Source organism: Panulirus ornatus, chromosome 6 (assembly GCF_036320965.1).
Source record: "Panulirus ornatus isolate Po-2019 chromosome 6, ASM3632096v1, whole genome shotgun sequence".
NCBI classification, from domain to species: domain Eukaryota; kingdom Metazoa; phylum Arthropoda; class Malacostraca; order Decapoda; family Palinuridae; genus Panulirus; species Panulirus ornatus.
This window is the reverse complement of record NC_092229.1, coordinates 1114629-1135787: the sequence shown is the minus strand read 5'-3', so window position 1 is coordinate 1135787 and position 21159 is coordinate 1114629. Positions and strand designations below refer to the sequence as shown.

The following is a 21159-nucleotide window of genomic DNA, read 5'->3' as shown; positions in this document are numbered from 1 at the left end:
AGTTACATACTCTTCATTGAATAATTCACCTAAATTATAATCTTCTCTCTTTACCATTGACCTGGTCACAACACAAGCTGGATAAACAATTTCACTACACTGTACATTACTATCCATCTGATTCTCTACAGTTTTATCTGTTATGTGGATCACATTTACAATAGAGTCTACATCAAATGGACTACTGCTCATGATAGGCTCTGCGACTGATTTGTCAGTTAAATCATTCCCCAATAGCATGTGTACTCCAGGCATAGGGAATTCCTCACATATCCCTTCCTTTATATGGCCACATATAAATCCACTCTTAAGATTTATATAAAGCAATGGGATAGGCTTGCCTAACCATAACCCTTTTACATTTATTTTTTCCCCAGAGTAAAACTCCTTTGTCCACTCTAATACATTTTTCAGAATTAAAGTCTGACTTGCCACAGTATCCCTCAATGTCAAAATTTTCTTCTCAGGACTACCTTTAATTCCAACCTTTCCTTCAGTAATATATGGCTCATAAATTGCACACATTGGTTTACCCACATTATATTCATTGCTTCTTACCTCACTAATATCATGTTTCTGTTCCCAAGGAACATTTAATCCTATAGTCTTTGGTGATTTTTGACTCTGATATTTACCATGACCAAATTTTCCACATTCTAAATATTTCATTGGTAGTCTTTCCTGTCTACTAACATAAGGGTTATGACTAAACTGAGGTCTTGAATACCTGAATTGTGTTTGTCTTTGGAATCTATTTCTTGCATTGTCTTGTGGCTTATAGTTATGTGATTCTTCCACAAAATGATGTTGACTAGGCTGCTGAACATTTGAAAAATGAGGACATTTATGAAGTTTATCATAATTCTTTCTAATACTTTGTCTTGAATAATGTGGATATATATATAAGGTTTGTCATAATTCTGTCTATTACTCTGTTTCCAGGTTATTTCTTTCTTGCAATATTTGTTAGCTATTTCTAACTGGTCAGCCATCCTGGCTGCTTCTGTCACATTTTTCATTCCACTCTTGCATATTTCATAATATGTTTCAGGTTGTAAGCCACTTTTGAACTGTTCCAAGAGGATTAGTTGCCTCTGCTCCTCCATTGTTTCTATTTTTTCTGATTTACACCGTCTATCAAATGTCATTCCACATTCTCTATCCATCTCCAGGTGAGTTTGTCCGCTAATTTTCTTGACATCCCTAAACCTTCTCATGTATGTTTCTGCATCATCCAATTCCACAGTTTTTAATACTACTTCCTTAACAGCCTTATGATTTACTGATTCCATTAAACTAAGACATGCATATGCCTTTCTAGCCTTACCCTTAAATTTTCTCTGCACCATCATAGCCCAGTCTTTAATAGTTGCAAGTTTTTCAGACTTAATAAAGAAGTCCTCAGCTTCTTTTTCTATAAACTCAGGTAACTGATTTACTCTATCATCTTTATCTCCAATTCTTCTCCTTGTACCCTCTATTTCTAAGTGTCTAAGTCTTACTTCTTTATCAGCCTGGATTCTCTTTTTCTACCTCAATTTGTATTTTCTTAAGTTCTAATTCTAATCTTAATCTCTCCATTGCAACTTTTCCACTATTATCAAAACTTTGAGGTTCCTTCAGTATTGATAAGGACACCATCTGGTTAATTAATTCTCTTTGCATGTCACTTTTGACATGAGTCAGCAGAGAAATTCCATAATCAACTACCACCTGGTTCAGTTCATCTTTATTACACTGGTACAGAAAATGTATATCCTGGGTTTCAGTAAACTTCTTAACATTATATGTTTAAACACACAATATGTTGTTTGATTTGTTTATGGATGGGTTGTTAGGGAGGTGAATGCAAGAGTTTTGGAAAGAGGGATAAGTATGCAGTCTGTTGTGGATGAGAGAGTTTGGGAAGTGAGTCAGTTGTTGTTTGCTGGTGATACAGCGCTGGTGGCTGATTCTTGTGAGAAACTGCAGAAGCTGGTGACTGAGTTTGGTAAAGTGTGTGAAAGAAGAATGCTGAGAGTAAATGTGAATAAGAGCAAGGTTATTAGGTACAGTAGGGTTGAGGGACAAGTAAATTGGGAGGTAAGTTTGAATGGAGAAAAACTGGAGGAAGTAAAGTGTTTTAGATATCTGGGAGTGGATTTGGCAGCGTATGGAACCATGGAAGTGGAAGTGAATCATAGGGTGGGGGAGGGGGCGAAAGTTCTGGGAGCATTGAAGAATGTGTGGAAGTTGAGAACAATATCTCTGAAAGCAAAAATGGGTATGTTTAAAGGAATAGTGGTTCCAACAATGTTATATGGTTGCGAGGCATGGGCTATAGATAGAGTTGTGTGGAGGAGGGTGAATGTGCTGGAAATGAGATGTTTGAGGATGATATGTGGTGTGAGATGGTTTGATCGAGTAAGTAATAATAGGGTGAGAGAGATGTGTGGTAATAAAAAGAGTGTGGGTGAGAGAGCAGAAGAGGGTGTTTTGAAATGGTTTGGTCATATGGAGAGAATGAGTGAGGAAAGATTGACCAAGAGGATATATGTGTCAAAGGTGGAGGGAATGAGGAGAAGTGGGAGACCAAACTGGAGGTGGAAAGATGGAGTGAAAAAGATTTTGAGTGATCGGGGCCTGAACATGCAGGAGGGTGAAAGGCATGCAAGGAATAAAGTGAATTGGAACGATGTGGTATACCGGGGTCGATGTGCTGTCAATGGATTGAACCAGGGCATGTGAAGCGTCTGGGGTAAACCATGGAAAGTTCTGTGGGGCGTGGATGTAGAAAGGGAGCTGTGGTTTCGGTGCATTATTACATGATGGCTAGAGACTGAGTTTGAACGAATGTGGCCTTTGTTGTCTTTCCTAGCGCTACCTCGCACACATGAGGGGGGGAGGGGTTTTTTATTTCATGTGTGGTGGGGTGGCGATGGGAATGAATGAAGGCAGCCAGTATGAATTATGTACTTGTGTATATATGTATATGTCTGTGTGTGTATCCTCCTCGAAGGCTCAGATTGGGGTGCCTAAATGTGTGTGGATGTAACCAAGATGTGAAAAAAGGAGAGATAGGTAGTATGTTTGAGGAAAGGAACCTGGATGTTTTGGCTCTGAGTGAAACGAAGCTCAAGGGTAAAGGGGAAGAGTGGTTTGGGAATGTTTTGGGAGTAAAGTCAGGGGTTAGTGAGAGGACAAGAGCAAGGGAAGGAGTAGCAATACTCCTGAAACAGGAGTTGTGGAAGTATGTGATAGAATGTAAGAAAGTAAATTCTCGATTAATATGGGTAAAACTGAAAGTTGATGGAGAGAGATGGGTGATTATTGGTGCATATGCACCTGGGCATGAGAAGAAAGATCATGAGAGGCAAGTGTTTTGGGAGCAGCTGAATGAGTGTGTTAGTGGTTTTGATGCACGAGACCGGGTTATAGTGTTGGGTGATTTGAATGCAAAGGTGAGTAATGTGGCAGTTGAGGGAATAATTGGTATACATGGGGTGTTCAGTGTGGTAAATGGAAATGGTGAAGAGCTTGTAGATTTATGTGCTGAAAAAGAACTGATGATTGGGAATACCTGGTTTAAAAAGCGAGATATACATAAGTATACTTATGTAAGTAGGAGAGATGGCCAGAGAGCATTATTGGATTACGTGTTAATTGACAGGCGCGCGAAAGAGAGACTTTTGGATGTTAATGTGCTGAGAGGTGCAACTGGAGGGATGTCTGATCATTATCTTGTGGAGGCTAAGGTGAAGATTTGTATGGGTTTCCAGAAAAGAAGAGTGAATGTTGGGGTGAAGAGGGTGGTGAGAGTAAGTGAGCTTGGGAAGGAGACTTGTGTGAGGAAGTACCAGGAGAGACTGAGTACAGAATGGAAAAAGGTGAGAACAATGGAAGTAAGGGGAGTGGGGGAGGAATGGGATGTATTTAGGGAATCAGTGATGGATTGCACAAAAGATGCTTGTGGCATGAGAAGAGTGGGAGGTGGGTTGATTAGAAAGGGTAGTGAGTGGTGGGATGAAGAAGAGTATTAGTGAAAGAGAAGAGAGAGGCATTTGGACGATTTTTGCAGGGAAAAAATGCAATTGAGTGGGAGACGTATAAAAGAAAGAGACAGGAGGTCAAGAGAAAGGTGCAAGAGGTGAAAAAAAGGGCAAATGAGAGTTGGGGTGAGAGAGTATCATTAAATTTTAGGGAGAATAAAAAGATGTTCTGGAAGGGGGTAAATAAAGTGCGTAAGACAAGGGAGCAAATGGGAACTTCAGTGAAGGGCGCAAATGGGGAGGTGATAACAAGTAGTGGTGATGTGAGAAGGAGATGGAGTGAGTATTTTGAAGGTTTGTTGAATGTGTTTGATGATAGAGTGGCAGATATAGGGTGTTTTGGTCGAGGTGGTGTGCAAAGTGCGAGGGTTAGGGAAAATGATTTGGTAAACAGAGAAGAGGTAGTAAAAGCTTTGCAGAAGATGAAAGCCGGCAAGGCAGCAGGTTTGGATGGTATTGCAGTGGAATTTATTAAAAAAGGAGGTGACTGTATTGTTGACTGGTTGGTAAGGTTCTTTAATGTATGTATGACTCATGGTGAGGTGCCTGAGGATTGGCGGAATGCGTGCATAGTGCCATTGTACAAAGGCAAAGGGGATAAGAGTGAGTGCTCAAATTACAGAGGTATAAGTTTGTTGAGTATTCCTGGCAAATTGTTTGGGAGGGTATTGATTGAGAGGGTGAAGGCATGTACAGAGCATCAGATTGGGGAAGAGCAGTGTGGTTTCAGAAGTTGTAGAGGATGTGTGGATCAGGTGTTTGCCTTGAAGAATGTGTGTGAGAAATACTTAGAAAAGCAAATGGATTTGTATGTAGCATTTATGGATCTGGAGAAGGCATATGATAGAGTTGATAGAGATGCTCTGTGGAAGGTATTAAGAATATATGGTGTGGGAGGCAAGTTGTTAGAAGCAGTGAAAAGTTTTTATCGAGGATGTAAGGCATGTATACGTGTAGGAAGAGAGGAAAGTGATTGGTTCTCAGTGAATGTAGGCTTGTGGCAGGGGTGTGTGATGTCTCCATGGTTGTTTAATTTGTTTATGGATGGGGTTGTTAGGGAGGTGAATGCAAGAGTTTTGGAAAGAGGGGCAAGGATGAAGTCTGTTGGGGATGAGAGAACTTGGGAAGTGAGTCAGTTGTTGTTCGCTGATGATACAGCGCTGGTGGCTGATTCATGTGAGAAACTGCAGAAGCTGGTGACTGAGTTTGGTAAAGTGTGTGAAAGAAGAAAGTTAAGAGTAAATGTGAATAAGAGCAAGGTTATTAGGTACAGTAGGGTTGAGGGTCAAGTCAATTGGGAGGTGAGTTTGAATGGAGAAAAACTGGAGGAAGTGAAGTGTTTTAGATATCTGGGAGTGGATCTGGCAGCGGATGGAACCATGGAAGCGGAAGTGGATCATAGGGTGGGGGAGGGGGCGAAAATTCTGGGAGCCTTGAAGAATGTGTGGAAGTCGAGAACATTATCTCAGAAAGCAAAACTGGGTATGTTTGAAGGAATAGTGGTTCCAACAATGTTGTATGGTTGCGAGGCGTGGACTATGGATAGAGTTGTGCGCAGGAGGATGGATGTGCTGGAAATGAGATGTTTGAGGACAATGTGTGGTGTGAGGTGGTTTGATCGAGTAAGTAACGTAAGGGTAAGAGAGATGTGTGGAAATAAAAAGAGTGTGGTTGAGAGAGCAGAAGAGGGTGTTTTGAAATGGTTTGGTCACATGGAGAGAATGAGTGAGGAAAGATTGACGAAGAGGATATATGTGTCGGTGGTGGAGGGAACGAGGAGAAGAGGGAGACCAAATTGGAGGTGGAAAGATGGAGTGAAAAAGATTTTGTGTGATCGGGGCCTGAACATGCAGGAGGGTGAAAGGAGGGCAAGGAATAGAGTGAATTGGAGCGATGTGGTATACCGGGGTTGACGTGCTGTCAGTGGATTGAATCAAGGCATGTGGAGCGTCTGGGGTAAACCATGGAAAGCTGTGTAGGTATGTATATTTGCGTGTGTGGACGTATGTATATACATGTGTATGGGGGTGGGTTGGGCCATTTCTTTCGACTGTTTCCTTGCGCTACCTCGCAAAAGAAGGAACAGAGTAGGGGGCCAGGTGAGGATATTCCCTTGAAGGCCCACTTCTTTGTTCTTAACGCTACCTCGCTAACGCGGGAAATGGCGAATAGTATGAAAGAAAAAAAAGATATATATGTATATATGTTGTGATGTATAGGTATGTATATTTGCGTGTGTGAACGTGTATGGATATACATGTGTATGTGGTTGGGTTGGGCCATTCTTTCGTCTGTTTCCTTGCGCTACCTCGCTGACACGAGAGACAGCGACAAAGCAAAATGAATAATAAGATAAAATAAATAAATGAACACTTGTTTAGAGAAGTCTTATCCTTATATTTCAAGAGAGCACAGTAGAATACTAACCCTGAACACTTTGGCCAGCTTTAATTACTTGGTTTCACAATTTCAGCTCCCTGGACTGTGTTCACATATTCATATTCTGGACAGCAGGCTTTCACATTTTCAGCTCCCAGGCAGCAGGTTTCACAGTCCACAATCCCAGACAGCAGGTTTCACAGTTCATATCTCAGACAGCAGGTTTCGCAGTTCAAGATCCCGGACAGTCCCCCATGTTACGTTCTGCCTCCACCCCTTACACAGTAAAGGGTGTATAATCAGTCCATAGGCCCATTAAAACAGATAACTCTGAAATACAGCTTCTGTTAACAGAGAGTTTGGGCTAGACACAGATTCCTTTACCATCTGGTTAACATCTCCTGACAGCTGACGGCCATAATGATAAACCAATTTTCCCTTCTTCTCAAGTGGTCAAAGACCAAACACAGATAAAAATCTATGAAAATATATGTATAATAGCAAAATAAACATGGCTTTCTTGTATCATAAATAATACAATTCATCTTGATGCATAAATCTCTCCCTATATTACTTTACTTAACATCACTATGGCAAATTCACTGGCCTCAATGATATAACATAAGGATTTGAAATGATTGAGATGTATACAGATTACATTATACATTTACCAACAACTTTGTATCATATCTTCCTCTTATGGCCTTTCCTGAGAGAGAGGCTTGACCTTGGCCATCTACCAGTTTCTATACAATTTCTCAAAGAAAATTGAATAAGACATAATAGTTAACTATAACATTTATGGGTAAATAGGGGCTATAAGTGTAACAGTTAACAGAAGAAGGAGTCACGCAGGGAGTGCTCATCCTTCTCGAAGGCTCAGATTGGGGTGTCTAAATGTGTGTAGATGTAACCAAGATGAGAAAAAAGGAGAGATAGGTAGTATGTTTGAGGAAAGGAACCTGGATGTTTTGGCTCTGAGTGAAACGAAGCTCAAGGGTAAAGGGGAAGAGTGCTTTGGGAATGTCTTGGGAGTAAAGTCAGGGGTTAGTGAGAGGACAAGAGCAAGGGAAGGATTAGCACTACTCCTGAAACAGGAGTGGTGGAAGTATGTGATAGAGTGTAAGAAAGTAAATTCTAGATTGATATGGGTAAAACTGAAAGTGGATGGAGATAGATGGATGATTATTGGTGCATATGCACCTGGGCATGAGAAGAAAGATCATGAGAGGCAAGTGTTTTGGGAGCAGCTGAGTGAGTGTGTTAGTAGTTTTGATGCACAAGACTGGGTCATAGTGATGGGTGATTTGAATGCAAAGGTGAGAAATGTGGCAGTTGAGGGAGTAATTGGTGTACATGGGGTGTTCAGTGTTGTAAATAGAAATGGTGAAGAGCTTGTAGATTTATGTGCTGAAAAAGGACTTGTGATTGGGAATACCTGGTTTAAAAAGCAAGATATGCATAAGTATATGTATGTAAGTAGGAGAGATGGCCAGAGAGCATTATTGGATTATGTGTTAATTGATAGGCGCTCGAAAGAGAGACTTTTGGATGTTAATGTGCTGAGAGGTGCAACTGGAGGGATGTCTGATCATTATCTTGTGGAGGCGAAGGTGAAGATTTGTAGAGGCTTTCAGAAAAGAAGAGAGAATGTTGGGGTGAAGAGAGTGGTGAGAGTAAGTGAGCTTGGGAAGGAGACCTGTGTGAGGAAGTACCAGGAGAGACTGAGTACAGAATGGAAAAAGATGAGAACAAAGGAGGTAAGGGGAGTGGGGGAGGAATGGGATGTATTTAGGGAATCAGTGATGGCTTGCACAAAAGATGCTTGTGGCATGAGAAGCATGGGAGGTAGGCAGATTAGAAAGGGTAGTGAGTGGTGGGATGAAGAAGTAAGATTATTAGTGAAAGAGAAGAGAGAGGCATTTGGACGATTTTTGCAGGGAAATAATGCAAATGATTGGGAGATGTATAAAAGAAAGAGGCAGGAGGTCAAGAGAAAGGTGCAAGAGGTGAAAATGGGCAAATGAGAGTTGGGGTGTGAGAGTATCATTAAATTTTAGGGAGAATAAAAAGATGTTTTGGAAGGAGGTAAATAAAGTGCGTAATACAAGGGAACAAATGGAAACTTCAGTGAAGGGGGCTAATGGGGAGGTGATAACAAGTAGTAGTGATGTGAGAAGGAGATGGAGTATTTTGAAGGTTTGTTGAATGTGTTTGATGATAGAGTGGCAGATATAGGGTGTTTTGGTCTAGGTGGTGTGCAAAGTGAGAGGGTTAGGGAAAATGATTTGGTAAACAGAGAAGAGGTAGTAAAAGCTTCGTGGAGGATGAAAGCTGGCAAGGCAGTGGGTTTGGATGGTATTGCAGTGGAATTTATTAAAAAAGGGGGTGACTGTACTGTTGACTGGTTAGTAAGGCTCTTTGATGTATGTATGACTCATGGTGAGGTGCCTGAGGATTGGCGGAATGCTTGCATAGTGCCATTGTACGAAGGCAAAGGGGATAAAAGTGAGTGCTCAAATTACAGGGGTATAAGTTTGTTGAGTATTCCTGGGAAATTATACAGGAGAGTATTGATTGAGAGGGTGGAGGCATGTACAAAGCATCAGATTGGGGAAGAGCAGTGTGGTTTCAGAAGTTGTAGAGGATGTGTGGATCAGGTGTTTGCTTTGAAGAATGTATGTGAGAAATACTTAGAAAAGCAAATGGATTTGTATGTAGCATTTATGGATCTGGAGAAGGCATATGATAGAGTTGATAGAGATGCTCTGTGGAAGGTATTAAGAATATATGGTGTGGGAGGCAAGTTGTTAGAAGCAGTGAAAAGTTTTTATCGAGGATGTAAGGCATGTGTACATGTAGGAAGAGAGGAAAGTGATTGGTTCTCAGTGAATGTAGGTGTGCGGCAGGGGTGTGTGATGTCTCCATGGTTGTTTAATTTGTTTATGGATGGGGTTGTTAGGGAGGTGAATGCAAGAGTTTTGGAAAGAGGGGCAAGTATGAAGTCTGTTGTGGATGAGAGAGCTTGGGAAGTGAGTCAGTTGTTGTTCGCTGATAGTACAGCGCTGGTGGCTGATTCATGTGAGAAACTGCAGAAGCTGGTGACTGAGTTTGGTAAAGTGTGTGAAAGAAGAAAGTTAAGAGTAAATGTGAATAAGAGCAAGGTTATTAGGTACAGTAGGGTTGAGGGTCAAGTCAATTGGGAGGTAAGTTTGAATGGAGAAAAACTGGAGGAAGTGAAGTGTTTTAGATATCTGGGAGTGGATCTGGCAGCGGATGGAAACATGGAAGCGGAAGTGGATCATAGGGTGGGGGAGGGGGCAAAAATTCTGGGAGCCTTGAAGAATGTGTGGAAGTCGAGAACATTATCTCGGAAAGCAAAAATGGGTATGTTTGAAGGAATAGTGGTTCCAACAATGTTGTATGGTTGCGAGGCGTGGACTATGGATAGAGTTGTGCGCAGGAGGATGGATGTGCTGGAAATGAGATGTTTGAGGACAATGTGTGGTGTGAGGTGGTTTGATCGAGTAAGTAACGTAAGGGTAAGAGAGATGTGTGGAAATAAAAAGAGCATGGTTGAGAGAGCAGAAGAGGGTGTTTTGAAATGGTTTGGTCACATGGAGAGAATGAGTGAGGAAAGATTGACGAAGAGGATATATGTGTCGGAGTTGGAGGGAACGAGGAGAAGAGGGAGACCAAATTGGAGGTGGAAAGATGGAGTGAAAAAGATTTTGTGTGATCGGGGCCTGAACATGCAGGAGGGTGAAAGGAGGGCAAGGAATAGAGTGAATTGGAGCGATGTGGTATACCGGGGTTGACGTGCTGTCAGTGGATTGAATCAAGGCATGTGAAGCGTTTGGGGTAAACCATGGAAAGCTGTGTAGGTATGTATATTTGCGTGTGTGGACGTATGTATATACATGTGTATGGGGGTGGGTTGGGCCATTTCTTTCGTCTGTTTCCTTGCGCTACCTCGCAAATGTGGGAGACAGCGTCAAAGCAAAAAAAAAAATATATATATATATATATATATATATATATATATATATATATATATATATATAGTTAATACAAGGATGGGAGGATTTCCGGCCCCCCGCTTTCTAAAATGGGAAACAGAAGAAGGAGTCACGCGGGGAGTGCTCAGCCTCCTCGAAGGCTCAGAGTGGGGTGCCTAAATGTGTGTGGATGTAACCAAGATGTGAAAAAAGGAGAGATAGGTAGTATGTTTGAGGAAAGGAACCTGGATGTTTTGGCTCTGAGTGAAACGAAGCTCAAGGGTAAAGGGGAAGAGTGGTTTGGAAATGTCTGGGGAGTGAAGTCAGGGGTTAGTGAGAGGACAAGAGCAAGGGAAGGAGTAGCAATACTCCTGAAACAGGAGTTGTGGGAGTATGTGATAGAATGTAAGAAAGTAAATTCTCGATTAATATGGGTAAAATTGAAAGTTGATGGAGAGAGGTGGGTGATTATTGGTGCATATGCACCTGGGCATGAGAAGAAAGATCATGAGAGGCAAGTGTTTTGGGAGCAGCTGAATGAGTGTGTTAGCGGTTTTGATGCACGAGACCGGGTTATAGTGATGGGTGATTTGAATGCAAAGGTGAGTAATGTGGCAGTTGAGGGAATAATTGGTATGCATGGGGTGTTCAGTGTTGTAAATGGAAATGGTGAAGAGCTTGTAGATTTATGTGCTGAAAAAGGACTGATGATTGGGAATACCTGGTTTAAAAAGCGAGATATACATAAGTATACTTATTTAAGTAGGAGAGATGGCCAGAGAGCGTTATTGGATTACGTGTTAATTGACAGGCGTGCGAAAGAGAGACTTTTGGATGTTAATGTGCTGAGAGGTGCAACTGGAGGGATGTCTGATCATTATCTTGTGGAGGCTAAGGTGAAGATTAGTATGGGTTTTCAGAAAAGAGTGAATGTTGGGGTGAAGAAGGTGGTGAGAGTAAGTGAGCTTGGGAAGGAGACCTGTGTGGGGAAGTACCAGGAGAGACTGTGTACAGAATGGAAAAAGGTGAGAACAATGGAAGTAAGGGGAGTGGGGGAGGAATGGGATGTATTTAGGGAATCAGTGATGGATTGCGCAAAAGATGCTTGTGGCATGAGAAGAGTGGGAGGTGGGCTGTTTAGAAAGGGTAGTGAGTGGTGGGATGAAGAAGTAAGAGTATTAGTGAAAGAGAAGAGAGAGGCATTTGGACGATTTTTGCAGGGAAAAAATGCAATTGAGTGGGAGAAGTATAAAAGAAAGAGACAGGAGGTCAAGAGAAAGGTGCAAGAGGTGAAAAAAAGGGCAAATGAGAGTTGGGGTGAGAGACTATCAGTAAATTTTAGGGAGAATAAAAAGATGTTCTGGAAGGAGGTAAATAGGGTGCGTAAGACAAGGGAGCAAATGGGAACTTCAGTGAAGGGCGTAAATGGGGAGGTGATAACAAGTAGTGGTGATGTGAGAAGGAGATGGAATGAGTATTTTGAAGGTTTGTTGAATGTGTCTGATGACAGAGTGGCAGATATAGGGTGTTTGGGTCGAGGTGGTGTGCAAAGTGAGAGGGTTAGGGAAAATGATTTGGTAAACAGAGAAGAGGTAGTAAAAGCTTTGCGGAAGATGAAAGCCGGCAAGGCAGCAGGTTTGGATGGTATTGCAGTGGAATTTATTAAAAAAGGGGGTGACTGTATTGTTGACTGGTTGGTAAGGTTATTTAATGTATGTATGACTCATGGTGAGGTGCCTGAGGATTGGCGGAATGCGTGCATAGTGCCATTGTACAAAGGCAAAGGGGATAAGAGTGAGTGCTCAAATTACAGAGATATAAGTTTGTTGAGTATTCCTGGTAAATTATATGGGAGGGTGTTGATTGAGAGGGTGAAGGCATGTACAGAGCATCAGATTGGGGAAGAGCAGTGCGGTTTCAGAAGTGGTAGAGGATGTGTGGATCAGGTGTTTGCTTTGAAGAATGTATGTGAGAAATACTTAGAAAAGCAAAGGGATTTGTATGTAGCACTTATGGATCTGGAGAAGGCATATGATAGAGTTGATAGAGATGCTCTGTGGAAGGTATTAAGAATATATGGTGTGGGAGGCAAGTTGTTAGAAGCAGTGAAAAGTTTTTATCGAGGATGTAAGGCATGTGTACGTGTAGGAAGAGAGGAAAGTGATTGGTTCTCAGTGAATGTAGGTTTGCGGCAGGGGTGTGTGATGTCTCCATGGTTGTTTAATTTGTTTATGGATGGGGTTGTTAGGGAGGTAAATGCAAGAGTCCTGGAAAGAGGGGCAAGTATGAAGTCTGTTGGGGATGAGAGAGCTTGGGAAGTGAGTCAGTTGTTGTTCGCTGATGATACAGCGCTGGTGGCTGATTCATGTGAGAAACTGCAGAAGCTGGTGACTGAGTTTGGTAAAGTGTGTGGAAGAAGAAAGTTAAGAGTAAATGTGAATAAGAGCAAGGTTATTAGGTACAGTAGGGTTGAGGGTCAAGTCAATTGGGAGGTGAGTTTGAATGGAGAAAAACTGGAGGAAGTGAAGTGTTTTAGATATCTGGGAGTGGATCTGTCAGCGGATGGAACCATGGAAGCGGAAGTGGATCATAGGGTGGGGGAGGGGGCGAAAATTTTGGGAGCCTTGAAAAATGTGTGGAAGTCGAGAACATTATCTCGGAAAGCAAAAATGGGTATGTTTGAAGGAATAGTGGTTCCAACAATGTTGTATGGTTGCGAGGCATGGGCTATGGATAGAGTTGTGCGCAGGAGGATGGACGTGCTGGAAATGAGATGTTTGAGGAAAATGTGTGGTGTGAGGTGGTTTGATCGAGTAAGTAACGTAAGGGTAAGAGAGATGTGTGGAAATAAAAAGAGCGTGGTTGAGAGAGCAGAAGAGGGTGTTTTGAAATGGTTTGGGCACATGGAGAGAATGAGTGAGGAAAGATTGACCAAGAGGATATATGTGTCGGAGGTGGAGGGAACGAGGAGAAGAGGGAGACCAAATTGGAGGTGGAAAGATGGAGTGAAAAAGATTTTGTGTGATCGGGGCCTGAACATGCAGGAGGGTGAAAGGAGGGCAAGGAATAGAGTGAATTGGAGCGATGTGGTATACAGGGGTTGACGTGCTGTCAGTGGATTGAATCAAGGCATGTGAAGCGTCTGGGGTAAACCATGGAAAGCTGTGTAGGTATGTATGTTTGCGTGTGTGGACGTGTGTATGTACATGTGTATGGGGGGGGGGGGGTTGGGCCATTTCTTTTGTCTGTTTCCTTGCGCTACCTCGCAAACGCGGGAGACAGCGACAAAGTATAAAAAAAAAAAAAATATATATATATATATATATATATATATATATATATATATATATATATATATATATATATATATATGTTGAAATGTATAGGTATGTATATGTGCGTATGTGGACATGTATGTATATACATGTGTATGTGGGTGGATTGGGCCATTCTTTCGTCTGTTTCCTTGTGCTACCCTTCTAACGTGGGAGACAGTGACAAAGTATAATAAATAAGTAAATAAGGAGCTATCTTGGTTAAGTTTGGTGATATGGAAAGAGAGACAATGGAGAGAGCAGTACAGGGTAGAAAAGTCAGTTGGTCTCTAAACAGGATAATAAAGGGGAGAGGTGTAAGTGTGGAAGCTAAGAAAGAATTAAGGGACAGCTTAGTCCTCCCAACCCTATCCTGTGCAGCTGAAACATAGACTTCGAATGAGGCACAGAGGTCAAAATCCTGGTTGTGGAAATGAGTTGTTTGAGAGGAGCATTTTATATGGGGGAGTGTAAGAAAGATGTGGTATGGCAGGGAATGCAAAGGGAATGAATTGTTTAGTGGTGGAGTTGGTGAAATGTAACACTTTAAGTGGTTTGGGCATATGGAAAGAATGCAAGATGGGAATTTACAAGGAGAGTTGTGTTAGTACAATTAAAGGATTTGGTTTGAGAGGAATACCACCTCTGATATGAAAAATTAGAGTGGAAGAGTACAGGAGGGAGAGAAATAGTGGAAGAATGCATGGAATGGTGTATTCGAGGGAGGCATGTAAGGACATGGTTAAGTGGAGATGCTTGCCATGGCCATCTCCTTGTCTGGATGCAATGGACATCTGAGGGATACATGGGTAGATATACCAGATCTTAGTCACATAGGAGAAAAGATCACATGTAAATGAAACATATGATCCATATTGGTGGTCTTAAAGACGGGATTGAGATTGTAAATGTTCAAGAGAGTGGGAGTGAATGACAGTTTAAAGACTATGGAGAAATCAGAAATGAGAGTGTTGGGGTGACAGAAGAGTTAGAACAGTTGCCTTCAAGCTTTATTCTTCATGTAATCTCTCATTTGTCTGGTATACTCTCACTTTGCACTCAGACTTCCCTTCTGCACATATTTAGCTTTTTGAATACAGTATCATGTTTTTCTCCATATCCTCTTCTGAGGTGTTTTCTTACTTCAGTTTTTTCATGGTATACATCAGCTTATGTGTCCATACATTCATGACTTTATAAAGCTCTCAGAACTCTGGTCATCACTATTTTCTGAAGATTAAGCTTCTGTTGAATTTTCTGAAATTATTTCACCAAGTGGTTTCTCTTCTATCCACCACCTGTTCTTGATATATACTGACATTATTTTTTTTTTCTCTATTTTGAAATGTACTGTTTTCTTAGGATATGATGTCACTCTCTTCAGATACTTTCACTCAGAAAATGGTATGTTGCAACTAACAGACTTGCTTTATTTTAGCACATTTTTTTGAGGGTGGAACACAGTTTTGTGAAATAGTAACAGAAATCATTTGATGAATGATAAAACAGTTTTTATTGGAGTATTGTAAGAGTAAATTGTAGACTTAAACTTTTGGTATATTTTCAAACAAAATTATATTACAAACCAGATTATCATAAAAGGATATTTGGGATTAAGTTCCGGAGGTAAAATCAGATACCAGAATAAATAGGTATCAATTTATTGTGTTAAACTTAAATGAGTATTGAACGCAAAATATGAATTAAAGTGATATTCACATCCACCATGTTTATGCTATCTCTTTTCTGAATATGTTAGAAAATATATTTTCCACATTTACCTCTGAGATGGATGATGATGTAAGGTGGGGAAAACACATATCAGATGAGTAATTGCCAGCTTCAGTAAATCATTTCATGCAATAAATTCCTTTTATATTGTTCTTATTGCAAAACAACTTGTAAACAAGAAAATGAAATACATACAGCACATTCTACTTCAAGTGGTGTTGGCCTTTGTTGGTGTATCGTTTTGGGCTGGCCATCCTTTTTCTGCATGCATCATCTTCATCTTTAAAGAATGGGATTAGGATGCATCCTTTCTACTTTTAGTACCTATATGGAAGTCTTTTAGTTGCAAAGATATGGGTTAATGCCAGAAAAAGATTAGGCAGAAAGAAATTTGAGTTAGGAGGTCATTGACATACCATCATCTTACAGTGGCATCCAGCCATCTGGGCACTAACTTGTTACTGACTAGGCTCCCATTCACACACCACCTTAAGATGTAGTTGCCAGATAATGCCATTTGGATGAATTATACTGAAAATTGTGACCACTTCCTTTGTCAGTTGTACAGCTATGACATAAGGCCAGGATTTTTGCATACTTTATATGTCTTGTGTGACATAACTTCAAAACTTTGTTTACTCTTGGATTAACAGTTGGATCCAGAGAATCCATTTTACTTGCCACGAGATCTGAGAGACAACCCAGAAGAGTTAGAATATATCTTGCAGAACAAACTGATTTCCTCTTCATCCCCAAACATTCAACCGGAGAATGTTAATACCCTTTTAGAGTAAGTATAGCTGATGCTCATGAAGACTCCAATTTATTAGTATGAACTTCATTTTATATTTACATTTACATAAACTAAAAACAATTTTTACTAATGGTGTAGGGTCATTCAGGAATGCTGCTTACTTATTCTACTTTGGGTTAATATGTGATAATTCTTGCCAAAAGGAAGATAATAAGCCAAAGTTATCTCTTTTGATATTTTAGATTAATGCTTACTCCTCACTTCCTTACCCTCTCCAGCACCAGTTCACATTTTCCAGATGTTTGGCAGTTAACTCTATACACTCTTTCACTGCTTCCTGTAGGCCCTCATTTACTGTATAGAAAGTGAAAGTGAACCTTGGCTTTGATGTAGGGTGGTATTAGCATAACTCACTTTATATTGATCCATACAAAGTCATGTGTCATATGCTACTGTTATACAGTTGATGAAGGCTGTTTTTTTGTAATACAGCAAGTGAAATTAAATTACTTAAGAATTAACCCTTCTACCAAAATTTTTCAAGGCTAGGTCAGGTTAGATTAGATTATGTTAGGAACAGATGAAGAAATGACCTTAATCACTTATGTGAAGGTGGATCTTCAACATGGGTGTGTGCTGTCACATTAATCTGTTAATGGATTAGGGTGATGTGGGAGGTAAAGGCGAGGGGCTTGGGGGTGAGTGTTTGGTCTGTAAGGGTGAGGGGGCCAGGGAAGTGAGTCAGTTTTTTGTTTGCTGATGACAAAACATTACAACAGATTTTAGTAAGAAATGTAAAAGTTGGTTTCTGAGTTTGGAAGAGTGTGTGAAAGGAGGAAGTTGAGAGTGAATGTCGAGAATAGCGAGGTTAAGAGGTTAAACACTTCAGAAAGACAGGTTACCTGGGCCCCATGTGGGTTAGAATTGAGAACATTTAGTGGAAGTGGAGTGTTTTAGATACCCGGAAATGGACATGGTGGTGAATGGAGCCATGGAAGTGGAAGTGAGTCATAGGGTGGGTGAAGGTGCAAAGGTTTTGGGAACACTGAGAAATGTATGAAAAGAAGGACAAAAATAGATATGTTTGAAAGTACATTAGTTCCACTGATGTTATTTTGATGCAAGGCTTAGGCTATAGATAAGAATGTGCAGAGGAGGGTGGATGTATTGGAAATTGATTTTTGACATTATGGGATATGAGGTGGATTGAAGGAGTAAATAATGAAATGATAATAGAGAGAGGAGTGGCAGTGAGAAGAATGTGGTTGAGAGCTGAAGAGGGTATGTTGAAATGGTATGTATATATGGAGAAAGTCATTGTGGAGAGGTTGACAAAAATGGATAAATGTGTCAGAAATGGAGGGGACAAGAAGGGGATACCTAATTGGAAATGTTTTGGTCGAGGTGGTGTTTGAAGTGAGAGGGTCAGGGAGAATGATTTGGTAAACAGAGAAGAGGTGGTGAAAGCTTTGCGGAAGATGAAAGCCGGCAATGTGGCGGGTTTGGATGGTATTGCTGTGGAATTTATGAAAAAAGGGGGTGATTGTGTTGTTGACTGGTTGGTGAGGATATTCAGTGTATGTATGGCTCATGGTGAAGTACCTGAGGATTGGCGGAATGCATGCCTAGTGCCATTGTACAAAGGCAAAGGAGATAAAGGTGAGTGTTCAAATTACAGAGGCATAAGTTTGTTGAGTATTCCTGGGAAATTATATGGGAGGGTATTGATTGAGAGGGTGAAGGCATGTACCAAGCATCAGATTGGGGAAGAGTAGTGTGGTTTCAGAAGTGGTAGAGGATGTGTGGATAAGGTGTTTGCTCTGAAGAATGTATGTGGGAAATACTTAGAAAAACAGATGGATTTTTATGTAGCATTTATGGATCTGGAGGAGGCATATGGTAGGGTGCATGGAGATGCTTTGTGGAAGGTATTAAGAGTATATGGTGTGTGAGGTAAGTTGCTAGAAGCAGTGAAATTTTTTTACCGAGGATGTAAGGCATGTGTACGAGTAGGAAGAGAGGAAAGTGATTGGTGCCCAGTGAATGTTGGTTTTTGGCAGGGGTGCATGATGTCTCCATGGTTATTTAATTTGTTTATGGATGGGATTGTTAGGGAGGTGAATACAAGAGTTTTGGAGAGAAGGGCAAGTATGCAGTCTGTTGTGGATGAGAGGGCTTGGGAAGTTAGTTAATTGTTGTTCGCTGTTGATACAGCACTGGTGGCTGATTCGGGTGAGAAATTGCAGAAGCAGGTGACTGAGTTTGGTAAAATGTGTGAAAACAGAAAGTTGAGAGTAAATGTGAATAAGAGCAAGGTTATTAGTTTCAGTAGGGTTAAGGGACAAGTTGATTGGGAGGTAAGTTTGAATGGAGAAAAACTGGAGGAAGTGAAGTGTTTTAGATATCTGTGATTGGATTTGGCAGCTGATGGGACAATGGAAGTGGAAGTGAGTCATAGGGTAGGGGAAGGGGCGAAGGATCTGGGAGCGTTGAAGAATGTGTGGAAGGTGAAAACGTTATCTCGGAGAGCAAAAATGGGTATATTTAAAGGAATAGTGGTTCTAACAATGTTATATGGTTGCAAGGCATGGGCTATAGATAGGGTTGTGCAGAGGAGGGTGTATGTGTTGGAAATGAGATGCTTGGATTTGGCGGCTGATGGGACCATGGAAGTGGAAGTGAGTCACAGGGTAGGGGAAGGGGCGAAGGTTCTGGGAGCGTTGAAGAATGTGTGGAAGGCGAAAACGTTATCTCGGAGAGCAAAAATGGGTATGTTTAAAGGAATAGTGGTTCTAACAATGTTATATGGTTGCAAGGCATGAGCTGTAGATAGGGTTGTGCGGAGGAGGGTGTATGTGTTGGAAATGAGATGCTTGAAGACAATATGTGGCATGAGTTGGTTTGATTGAGTAAGTAATGAAAGGGTAAGAGAGCTGTGTGGTGATAGTGTGGTTGAGAGAGCAGAAGAGAGTGTATTGAAATGGTTTGGTCACATGGAGAGAATGAGTGAGGAAAGATTGACGAAGAGGATATATGTGTCAAAGGTAGAGGGAACGAGAAGTGGGAGACCAAATTGGAGGTGGAAGGATAGAGTGAAAAAGATTTTGATGGAATGATATGGTGTACAGTGGTCAGTGAGCAGTCAATAGATTGAACCAGGGCATGTGAAGTGTCTAGGGTAAACCATGGAAAGTTTTGTGGGGCCTAGATGTCGAAAGGGAGCTGTGGTTTCAGTGCATTATACATGACAGCTAGGTACTGAGTGTGAACGAATGTGGCCTTTATTTTCTTTTCCTAATGCTACTTCGCACGCACGCAGGAGGAGGAGGGTACCATTTTATGTGTGGCGGGGTGGTGACGGGAATAGATGAAGGCAGCATGTATGAATATGTACATGTGTATGTATATGGATGGGGTTGTTAAGGAGGTGAATGCAAGAGTTTTGGAAAGAGGGGCAAGTATTCAGTCTGTTGTAGATGAGAGAGCTTGGGAAGTGAGTCAGTTGTTGTTCGCTGATGATACAGCGCTAGTGGCTGATTTGGGTGAGAAACTGCAGAAGCTGGTGACTGAGTTTGGTAAAGTGTGTGAAAGAAGAAAGCTGAGAGTAAATGTGAATAAGAGCAAGGTTATTGGGTACAGTAGGGTTGAGGGACAAGTCAATTGGGAGATGAGTTTGAATGGAGTAAACTGGAGGAAATGAAATGTTTTAGATATCTGGGAGTGGATTTGGCAGCGGATTGAACCGTGGAAGCTGAAGTGAATCATAGGGTTGGGGAGGGGGGCGAAAATTCTGGTAGCGTTGAAGAATGTGTGTAAGTTGAGAACGTTATCTTGGAAAGCAAAAATGGGTATGTTTGAAGGAATAGTGGTTCCAACAATGTTATATGGTTGCGAGGCATGGGCTATAGATAGAGATGTGCTGGAAATGGGATGTTTGAGGACAGTATGAGGTGTGAGGTGGTTTGATCGAATAAGTAATGAAAGGGTAAGAGAGATGTGTGGTAATAAAAAGAGTGTGGTTGAGAGAGCAGAAGAGGGTGTTTTGAAATGGTTTGGTCACATGGAGAGAATGAGTGAAGAAAGATTGACCAAGAGGATATATGTGTCAGAGGTGGAGGGAACAAGGAGAAGTGGGTGACCCAATTGGAGGTGGAAAGATGGAGTGAAAAAGATTTTGAGTGATCGGGGCCTGAACATGCAGGAGGGTGAAAGGCGTGCAAGGAATAAAGTGAATTGGAACGATGTGGTATACCGGTGTCGATGTGCTGTCAGTGGATTGAGCCAGGGCATGTAAAGCATCTGGGGTAAATCATGGAAAGTTTTGTGGGGCCTGGATGTGGAAAGGGAGCTGTGGTTTCGGTGCTTTATACATGACAGCTAGAGACTGAGTGTAAACATATGTGGCCTTTGTTGTCTTTTCCTAGCACTACCTCACACACATGCAGGGGGGAGGGGGCTGTTATTTCATGTGTGGCGAGGTGGTGACGGTAAAGAACAAGGGTAGACAGTATGAATAATGTACATGTGTATGTATGTATATGTGTGTGTGTATATATATGTATACATTGATATGTATAGGTATGTACATGTGCATGTGTGGATGTGTATGTATATACATGTGCATGTGCGTGGGTTGGGCCATTCTTTCGTCTGTTCCCTTGCACTCCCTCGCTAACGCAGGAGACAGCGACAAAGTATAATAAATGAATATAAATAAATGTATATGTATGTATACGTTGAAATGTATAGGTATGTATATGTGCATGTGTGGGTGTTTATGAATATACATGTGTATGTGGGTGGGTTGGGCCATTCTTTTGTCTGTTTCGTTGCGCTACTTTATTAACGCAGGAGACGACGACAAAGTATAATAAATGAATAAAGGCAGCAAGTATGAATTATGTACTTGTGTATACATGTATATGTCTGTGTATGTATATATATGTATACATTGA

At 41.2% G+C, this 21159-nt stretch overlaps 1 protein-coding gene across 1 annotated transcript in view; it reads left to right on the top strand.

The window, feature by feature from the left end:
• LOC139749260 (uncharacterized) overlaps window positions 1-21159 on the top strand; it is a 481728-nt gene that overhangs the window by 240724 nt on the left and 219845 nt on the right. Inside the window, exon 24 of the mRNA XM_071662996.1 lies at window positions 16104-16240. Within this exon, the coding sequence (XP_071519097.1) occupies window positions 16104-16240 (137 nt within the window). The remainder of the gene's footprint in view (window positions 1-16103; window positions 16241-21159) is intronic.